Source organism: Ammospiza caudacuta, chromosome 17, assembly GCF_027887145.1.
Source record: "Ammospiza caudacuta isolate bAmmCau1 chromosome 17, bAmmCau1.pri, whole genome shotgun sequence".
In the NCBI taxonomy this organism is placed as follows: domain Eukaryota; kingdom Metazoa; phylum Chordata; class Aves; order Passeriformes; family Passerellidae; genus Ammospiza; species Ammospiza caudacuta.
The window spans coordinates 3654210-3664160 of record NC_080609.1 but is presented as its reverse complement, the minus strand read 5'-3'; the positions used below and the strand labels follow the sequence as shown (position 1 = coordinate 3664160).

The following is a 9951-nucleotide window of genomic DNA, read 5'->3' as shown; positions in this document are numbered from 1 at the left end:
TGTTGTTTTTTTCCACTCTTCCCCAGCCTGGGCACCCAGCGAGCTGCAGCCTGGCCACAGCTCTGTGCTCCAAAGAGGACTCAGCTTATCCAAATCCAGAATTGGTGCTGCTGCCTTTAAATGGAGGCTGCTTAGAGGAATTAGTGAGATTGAGCGCAGGGATCTGAACCTGGGGCGTCAGGCTTCGCTGATCCTCAGGGCCACCAGCCAAGTGGAACCATCCTTCAATCCAAGCAGTTTTACCAGCTTTTATTAGAAACACCAGCACATTTCAAGTTTCCTCTTTTTGATCACAAATATAGTGTTTTTCCTCTTTTTAAGTACACAGCATGAGACACAGCATCAGGGCTTTCCATCTTTTTTTTTTTTTTTTTTCCTGTTTGGTTTTTTTTACAGCAATTTCTTTTGGACAAGCTTTGGGTTTAGTGTTCACTAACCTCACCCCAGCCCCAAATTTTGACATCTTGAATTGCTGAAGACAATTGTGTGAGCAGATGAATCCAATGGTCGTGAAAAAGGTACAAGAGTTAAAAGTTTGCAAGTAAAAGTTGAAGCAGAGACCCTCTCCAGTTAAAAAGGATGAAGTGGCGCTGCAGCGCACAGGGACAAAAATTGGGATTAAGATTTGCTCTTTTCCCCCCGTTTTCCCCCACCAGTGTCCCGATAAAAACGTTAAGGCTGGAGGAAGCGCTAAGGGGCTGTGAAAAGCCTCGTGTGGACAGCGGGCCGGGCTCGCTGCACCGCCCCTGCCGGGCACACGGAGCCGGGGCCGGGCTCCGAGGGACGGCGCTCCGGGCTCCTCCTGGTCTGAGCTCGCACCTACGCTGGGAAACCTTCCCTGGACTTTTTAACTCCGAGAAAGCGATTCACTGAGGGGAGGAGGAGTGAGCATCCCAGGGACGTGAGGGCATGGTGACAGGATATTAAAGGGAACATGTACATGATTTGTTATTTTTTATTCCACAGAAAACCCTCAAATCTAGACTCAGAGTTAACAGCAGAAAAATAGTGTTAAAGTCAATAGGTTCATATTTTACTGTAGACTAAATAAATTAGCCTAGAATTAACTCAATACTCTCTATTTTCCTTTCATTGGTGATCCTTCTCTAAATTAATGCAGTTTTTAAAAAGCAACGGCTATTAATAATTTATTCCAGTTAACCCTTATGGATGAACACCTGCGAAGAGTCGATGTCTGGGAACCATTCCCCTCTCCTGTCCCTCCCCTGAAGGAAACGATGGCTAAGGGTGCTGTCAAACAGACATGCTGGCTACAATATCCATGGATCTGCCTCTCCCACCGCTGCCTCTGGCTGCTCCGGGCCATGAGTGAATCGTCATAGCTATGTCTTACAAAGAACATGATCGAAAAAAATATATAAATAAATAAAAACCTTAAACATTCTTACATGGATTTTAAAGAACAGAATACATGTTAAAAACTTCAGTAATTTATATCAATTTTAAGCAATACTTTATATACAATGGAAAAAAGACATGCATAGTCCAAATACAATGTTGAAAACAGCATTTTCATAACAAAAAACCCAAACACTAAGTGTTAATACCATGTACATGGATTCAAGAAGGACCACCCTTTTTGTCTGTTGCACACAGTTTATTTAACAATATGATATTATAAGTAAGAAATGAGTTTTTTTTCTTTTTACCATTCTATACAGTGATTGAATCTTCTTGGATTTTCTTATTTATAGTAATTATAGCGCTTGCATGATTTACACTAGAATTGCTTTCCTCGTTTCAAGTTTCACACAGAAGAAAGAAAGAAAAGAATGTTTCTTCTCTATCCAGATCAGCACGGCCTAAGAGTGATCATCCCTATTTTCATCTAAGACCAGTTTTATCAGAGAAACAAAGCAACAATTTCTACATCTGCAAGACAAGGATTTTGGCGTTGGCCAATGTGTGCAAGAGTCAATTCCTATCTTCCCAGGGGTAATACTTCAAACGCCTGCAGAGTTCACTATAGAAAACAAAAATCTTCCCGCCATGTGTCAAAGTTACCGGGATACGCTATAATGTTGCATTATTTCAGGAAACAGTTTCTGAATATTATTTTTTTTTCTTCTTTTAAACTCAAATGTTTAAAGTCTTGAAAATACAAATAAAAAATATGAATATAATGAACTTGTTTTCCCCGTTAAAAAAAAGGTATGAGTCAACAGCAACAAAAAAATAAAAACCAAAAAAACCCACAAAAGAGACCAGATATTTTAACCGCCTGGCTTTAACAAAAAAATATATTCTTTGTATTGTTTTTTTTTTCTTTTTATTTTTAAACAGCAATTAATTCTTCCATCTGTAGGAAGCAGCAGTTCCATCTAGGATTCAAAACAACCCAGATGTCTGAATTTTTCAGTACAAAATATCCAAGAACACGAAAGGAAAGAAGAAACAAAAGTGATGCTCCCATAATGCTACAAACCCTCCACAAATTTCTCTAATGTGTCCCCGGTGGTGTCACCGACCAGAGACAATTCGTTAGACAACGCACTGCGGTTGGGGGTGTTTAGTTGGGGAAGCATTGCACTCTGTTCTGGGTTGCCCAAGTGTCCCTGATCCATGGAGCTAGCCATAGTGACTGCGAGTCCTGGGTGGGGGGAACCAGTCTGGGGAGACACGTGGTGCGGTGACGGTTGGGGCTGTATCCGGGGTGACGGGCTGGAATGTGGTGGCTGGGACTGGGGACGGGGAGACTGAACGGGCGCTGGGGACCGCACCTGGTTGCTGAGGGAGGTGGCGATCTGCTGGCCAGGGAGATGAGACGCCTGCGCTTGTCCTGAGAGCATGTGCTGCTGTGGGCTCATGGGGTTGGGCTGCCCGGGGGACCCTATCTGCTGCTTCATCTGCTGCTGCTGCAGGATGCGCTGCTGCAGGGCCTGCTGGATGTTGGGAGCGCCGTCCGCCCCCAGGCCGGGCTGGCCCATCTGGTTCAGCTGTCCCATCTGAGCCATCTGTCCCATGGAACTCCCCTGTATGGATAGGTGCTGCTGCATCCGCTGCTGCTGCATGGCTTGGGGGTAACCTCCCGGGCCTTGGGGCTGCTGGAACTGGTTGTGAGCTGCCATCCCTCCTGCCATGCCGGCCCCTCCCTGCTGCTGCTGCTGCTGCTGCTGTTGCTGCAGTAGCTGCCTCCTCAGGATCTCGCGGTACTGCGGGCTCATGTTGGCCATGCTGGGGTTGTGGCTGGGGTTCATGATGTTGATCGCCTGTCCCTGGGGGTTCATAGCTCCGATCCCTTGCTGCTGCGGGGGGACGCTCGGTCTCTGCACTCCGGCTTGCATGGCGTTCATGTTCTGCAGTCCCGCCTGCGCGTGCATGCCCGGCTGTTGCATGCCGGTCTGCGGCTGCTGCATCCCGGGCTGGGGCTGGATCCCTGCTTGCGGCTGCATCCCGGGCTGGTTCGCCACGTATTTGGCTGTTCTTTGCTTTATAAAAGCTGCCATAAGCTGAGGGTTGGATTTAAGGATATTAAGAACCTGCTGCTGCTGCTGCGGAGAACTCGGCGATTTCAAGGTCCTCAGCAAGTCCTGAAGTGCATTGGGGGGGATGCTGCGCGGCGGCTGCTGCACGCCCGGCATCCTGGGCCCGGCCACGGCTTGCGGCGTCGCCATGGGCATCACCGCTCTGGCCATTCCCGGCTGCATCGGCTGCTGCTGCGGCATGGGCGCCGACTGCCACTGCCCGGGCTGCATGTTGGACATGACGGGGCCGCTCACGGGGTTGGGCCGGGGTACATTCATGCTGACTTGCGGCATCTGGTTCACCGAGCCCACCGTGGGGTTCACGAGTCCCGGGCGGCCGGGAGGCAAACCATTGTTCATGTTGTTGACCCTGTAGAGCTGCTGCTGCTGCTGCTGGGCGGCCTCTCTCTCGATCTGCCGAGCCGCTTCCACGGCGGCGGGCGGCGGCTGGGCCGGGGGCGGCGGCGCCGACACCGGGTTCGTGGGTTTTCCTGTCGAGACGGTGGTGGGGGGCTGGGTTCTGGACACGCTGGGGAAGCCGGCCGGTGACATACTTACAGGGGAGGGCTGGGGCTGGGGCGCGGGCTGCGGCGTCTGCGGCGTGCTTGGCTGCTGCGTAGGGGTACCGGGCGTCGCTGAGGTAGGAGAAGGCAAACTTTGCTGAGGCACGTTTCGGGTGTTCATGGTAGCCATCCTTCTGCGCATGAGCTGAGCCTGCTGCAGGCGGTGCTGGATCTGCTGCTGTCGGAGCTTGTGTTTGATATTGAGACAGAATGGCACGGGGCATTTGTTCTCTTGGCAGTGTTTGGCGTGGTAGCAGCAAAGAGCGATGAGTTGTTTGCACACCGGGCAGCCGCCGTTGGTCTTGCGCTTGCAGCCCTTGGTGTGCTGCACGACCCGTTTCATCTTCTGGCAGGACGGCAGGGAGCAGTTTGCGTTGCGGCACTGGCAGGCGTGGACGAGGGACTGGATGCAGCGCTGGATGCTCAGCCTGCGTGACTCCTGCGGGCTCTTGGACTGCTGCTCTCCCTGGTTGTTGCTCTCATCGTCCAGACCCAGGCCCCACTTAACCATCTTGTGGTCATGGCTCTTAGTGTTGTAGCAGTTGATGCAGAGGTCGTAGTCCTGCAAGAGAAGAAAAGCCAGAGCTCAGGAGCTGACAGGGCACAAAGTACAGGGGAGCAGCACCAGCCCCTGTGCAGGGACGTGCTGGGTGCTCATGGGTACAACCACGCAGGATGACAGTCACACACTGTCATCAGCTGCCACTTCACTTCACACCTGTAACCAGCCAGGGAAGAGCTGCACAGCCTGTCCAGGCAGTGGGAGAGGGCTGTGGGGCAGCCTCAGCAAAGCAGCCTGCAATCACAGCTCTTCACAGGTAACAATGCATTGTGTCATTTTGTTACATGAAAAAGTCATGCAGAATTTTTTTTCCCCAATTTTCTCCTTTCAATGACATTAATTGTTTTTTTTTTTCTGTGGGTGCCAACGCCTCCAACTAGTAAGATAAATCTATGGTCACTCCTAAAAAGTAGGGTCTGGCCCTCCATTTATCCTTAGTGTAATTACTGACTAATAATTACTACCCTTAAGAATGTATTTTTAAAAATCTCTAAACAGGAGCAAGTTTCATGCAAACACAGACACTTACCTGAAAACCCCCACGTTTTTGCTGCCCTGTCCCTTTTTTGGCTGGAGGAAAGGCACTCCCTGCACAGAGGTACCCAGGGGCAGCCTAAAGGCCCTGCCTCCTTCCACCACCAATTCCCTGTGTGTGTCCAATCCATGTCCTGCAGCCTCAAGAAGCTCAGCTCAGTGCTTTCCTCAGAGGGATTAATTAAAACTCTTCCCCCACAAACCTGGCAATAATTTGCAGTGTAAAATCGAGGCTGCACTTATTCAAATTTCTTTTGTGCAGCTACAGCCAGAGGTGAACACAAGTCCTCCAAGAAGCCTCAAGCACACCAGTACAGCCCCATGGATAACTTCTCTCTAACACAGGTCCTAAAATTTGAGCAGTCTGGAAATGGAAGGTGTCCCTGCCCATGGCAGAGGGGTGGAACAAGATGGTCTTTGAGATCCCTTCCAACCTAAACCATTCTAAAATTCATAATTCTTTAAAATTAAGTTTAAAACTTTTCTATGCAGGGGAGCAGTAGCAGAATGAACAATGCAACAGGAGCTGTTCCAGAGCACTGGTGTTTTCCATGTCCAGCAACTAAAGTCACTTTTTCTATGAGAAGAGGCACCAACTGGCAGCCACCTCCCCTTAAGGCTTAGCAGCCTTTTACAAGGATGAGCTTAATTTGGAGGATCTTTGGGCAATATCCAAAAAAAAACAACCCATTAATATCAGCTGTAGGACAAGAGAGGGCTGAGGTCTGGAGTGCCCCACATGTATGCCACAGACAGAGCAATGCCACCATCCCTCAGAGAGAGCAACGCCACCATCCCTCAGTGAGTGCAGTGCCACCACCCTCAGGGACAGTGCAGTACCACCATCCCTCAGGGACAATGCAGTGCCACCATCCCCTCACACAGTGCAGTACCACCATCCCCTCACAGACAGAGCAATGCCACCATCCCTCAGGGACAGTGAAGTGCCACCATCCCTCAGTGAGGGCAATGCCACCATCCCTCAGGGACAGCGCAGTGCCACCATCCCTCAGGGACAATGCAGTGCCACCATCCCCTCACACAGTGCAGTGCCACCATTCCTCAGTGAGGGCAATGGCATCATTCCTCAGGGACAGTGCAGTGCCCCCCATGTCCACATGTACTGGGCACACAGTGCAGTGCCACCATCCCTCAGGGACAGTGCAGTGCCACCATCCCCTCACACAGAGTGCAGTGCCCCCATGCCCACACGTACCTGGCACACAGTGCAGTGCCCCCCATGCCCACACGTACCTGGCACACAGTGCAGTGCCCCCCATGCCTACACGTACCTCACACACTGTGCAGTGCCCCCATCCCCTCACAAGGTGCAGTGCCCCCCGTGCCCACACGTACCTCGCAGACCGTGCAGTGCCACCTGGTCTCCACGTGGTGCTTGCACTCGTTGCAGGTGTAGACGAAGCGGTCCTGGCCCTGCGTGTGCAGCTCCACCAGCATGCACAGCGTGGACCACTTGGAGCGGCGCAGGGACGAGAACTCCCAGTGCTTGTCCCGGGCCAGCGTGAGGAAGGCGTCGCGCCCGTCCATCAGGTCACAGCTCAGCAGAGGGTCGGGGTCCACGATGGGGTGCAGGGTGTTGATCACGGGCCCCGCGTGTAAATGGATCACAAAAAACACCTGTGGGTAAACGGGGAGGAATAAAAGGCAAAGAGGTCGGTGAGAACTTTAGCTAATTAACTTAGTTTAGGCTAATCTCCTCCAATATGTTGTCATGCAGCAGAAACATTCCTAGCCCAAGCACAGGGTTTATTCCTCCTGGTTTTTCAGTTCTCAATATCCCCGTGCCTGCATTTACAGGAATAAACCCTTCTCTTTTTACAGCAGGTTCCCACAGTACCTCTTTATGCTTCTCCATGGTGGCATAGAGCTTCTGAGACAGGTCATTGGACACGTTTGGCATGCTGGGCTTCTTCTTGTTAGCTCTGCTGATGCTGCTCTTATTCTTGTTGGTTTTTTTGTTGTTCTTTTTCTTGGCGTTCTTGCTGTCGCCCTGGCTCCCCTGCAAGGAAGGCACGGGAGAGATGTTACACTTTGGAGAGCTCTCTCCATTCACTGGGCTCACAGTGACACACTTCTGCTGTCAGGAATAGAACTTTGTTCCAATGCCTGTAAATCAGCCCTCCTGTGTTAAATATATCCTATCTTCCAGGAAAAATCAAAAGCCTAACTGGCAGGCAAACAAATCCAAACACTGTTTAAAAATAAACTTTCAAAGTATGTATACATTAAAAAATTCCCATTTTTCACTGGTTATTTTTCCTTCTCCAACATCATACTTCAGCTTCCACTGCTTTATATCTTGCAGCTGATGATAAAATGACACAAAAAATATGATCTTAAAGTTCCAGGAGTGCAGTACTTTGCTTTACTGTGCATTTGGTGTGTCACGTACTTGCTTGAGCTCTGATTTAAGGTTTGTTTTTACTGGACAGAATTAGGGCTAGGACACAGATAAGAACATGCAGGATTTGAATTGAAACCAACAAAACACATTATTCTCCATCCTGCAGACTTCCAGCTGCATGTGCAGCTCCCAAAAAATAATTTCCAAAACTCCACTTGTGCCCAAGTTACAATAGAGAGCACAGTGTCCATACACTGAATGTTGGATTGAAGTAAAGAGAGTGAAAATAGCAATGATGCTATTTAGATGACCTGGGAAAACAGAAATAACTTTTAGAGTTCTCATGTCCTTAAAAAAATCAAACCCCAAGCCCTCAGCAGGGAGGGCTCAGGAAAAACCCCTCTCCAACTTCTAGAATGTTGGTCATAAAATTAAAAATAAGCCAGTGAAATATTTGTGTATATATATAAAAATATACACACATACACAAGCAAGTGCCACGAACAGTATGTACAAGCAAACACAGAGTTTGTCCACAGGCATATTTATTCCAGGAAAACAAAAATATTCCAACTGCAGAAAGCAATTCTATTTACAGACTGCTGCCATCCTTCTATTCCATTAATTAGGTTTGGACAGGAATTCCCTGACCACTCCTGGGCTCTCTCTAACTCATTTTGTGGATTTTCTGACCAAACCTGTTTGGAAATGAAAATGAGACTCTTTTATGGGATACCAGACAGAGCTCTCAGTGACTCTGAGGGATTCAGAAGTGACCTGGTTTATGTTCCCACCTTGACTGCCCCCAAGTTTCCTCCCACTGATGGAACTGGAGCCTGCCCTCCTTTGCCTCCACATCCTAAAGCCCCAACTGAGATCTTCAAATTTAAACACCAAAAGGAAGAACAGACTAAAACTTATCAAACAAGCCAAGTCCAAGTTTTCTTTCTACTCCACCTTTAGCAAGTTTATATTTGGCAAACTGTACAAAGTATTCCAAGCTGTTTTAAGAAGTGGTAGGGTTGTGTTTGCACCATTTCATTCTGACATCCAGCCAGACCAGCCAGAGATGCTGATGGACAATTCCTGGGGGAGCCTCACCCCTTCAGAACCTCTGCCAAGAACTCTGAATATTTCCCAGCTCTTTGCTCTCCCTTTGACTGATACCTGCAGCACATGGTCACTGGCAGGAAGCTTTCTCTTCACATACACAACATTTAGGACAAAGAATGTAAGAGAGATTCTGTGCCATTTCAGCACCAAGATCCATGTGGTGCTTGTACCCATGGAGATCCCCAGTGCTGGGCACTTTCCTCCATGAAGTGACCCAGTTTAGGTTCTGCATGGGGGAAGTTCTCATATTTTTAAATTTGCTCCTTTTCCTGAGTCAAGAGGCAAAGACCCAGTGTGCCATGGCTGGGTGCAGGTTGTGTCCCCAGGCACTAAGGGGGGCACAGGGATGTTCCCCACCAAGGCTGCGCCATCTCATTTTAGGCCACAACTTGTCTGAGCTCCCAGTGAATTGTTCTGGGCTTTTTCAAACACCTTTTACCCCCTCCTAGATGCAGAGTAAATGCTCACAGCACTGTTTTCCCTGATTTACTGGAATTGATCTGTTAGCAAGAGAGGGCTGCTGCCTCATTCCAAACCTTGCCTTCCACTTCTTGTTATATTCATTCAGAAGGAACAAAGTGAAAGCTGTTAACTGTGTGGTTCCATTAAAACATAGCCACAAACTGTATTAACTTTGAAAGAGCTGCTAAGGTTTAACAAAGGAACTTTCTGACATCACAAAATTGATGGATTAAGGTGCATCCCTCCATATCAACCTCACATAACACAGACTGAAGGCAGTCACAGCATCTAAGTTTCAAGGGGGCTTTCCCCAGGTAAAACTTTTGGTTCTACCTCAATCTATGAGACTTCAGATTTTCCTACAACATTTATTTTCAAAACGACTTGCTGCAAATCTCAAGTGAAAGGGACAGTATAAAAGTGCTGAGACCATTTGGTTGCAAATAAAATCAAGATGGAAATAAAAATGAATGATGACATTCTGTCCAGGGCCCTGAAAAACATGGTTGTTGTTTTTTTGTGGATATTTTTTTGGCTTGGTTGGTTTTTATAGACAAAGAGAGGATGTTGGTGAAGGAACAGAACCATCAGGATCAACTTTTCCCACCAACGCAGAGCCTGCAATAAACACTTTCAAATCTCAGCCCTTTGCTGTTGCAAATGACTACAAGTACCTGTACTTAAATAACAGCCACGTTCCATTCAGCTTTGAAAACTCCAGCACCTTTCAAAATGCAAATGCTGGAGGTGCTTTGCAAAGGTGTGAACCAGAAGCTCAGCCAAATGACTGCAAGCAAATGTAGCGTGGCAAAAGCAGCTTAACACATTTCTCTGAGCAGAGAGATGCTGAACTGACATAAGTGACTC

At 48.4% G+C, this 9951-nt stretch overlaps 1 protein-coding gene across 2 annotated transcripts in view; it reads right to left on the bottom strand.

The window, feature by feature from the left end:
- Positions 1-267: 267 nt before the first annotated feature.
- Positions 268-9951, bottom strand: part of CREBBP (CREB binding protein) — a 97166-nt gene continuing 87482 nt past the window's right edge. For both annotated transcript variants that reach the window (XM_058816393.1, XM_058816391.1), the window contains exons 29-31: positions 7003-7164; positions 6501-6782; positions 268-4610 (exon numbers count right to left, since the gene is read on the bottom strand). In XM_058816393.1, coding sequence (XP_058672376.1) covers positions 2439-4610; positions 6501-6782; positions 7003-7164 — 2616 coding nt within the window. In that variant the 3' untranslated portion in view covers positions 268-2438. The remainder of the gene's footprint in view (positions 4611-6500; positions 6783-7002; positions 7165-9951) is intronic.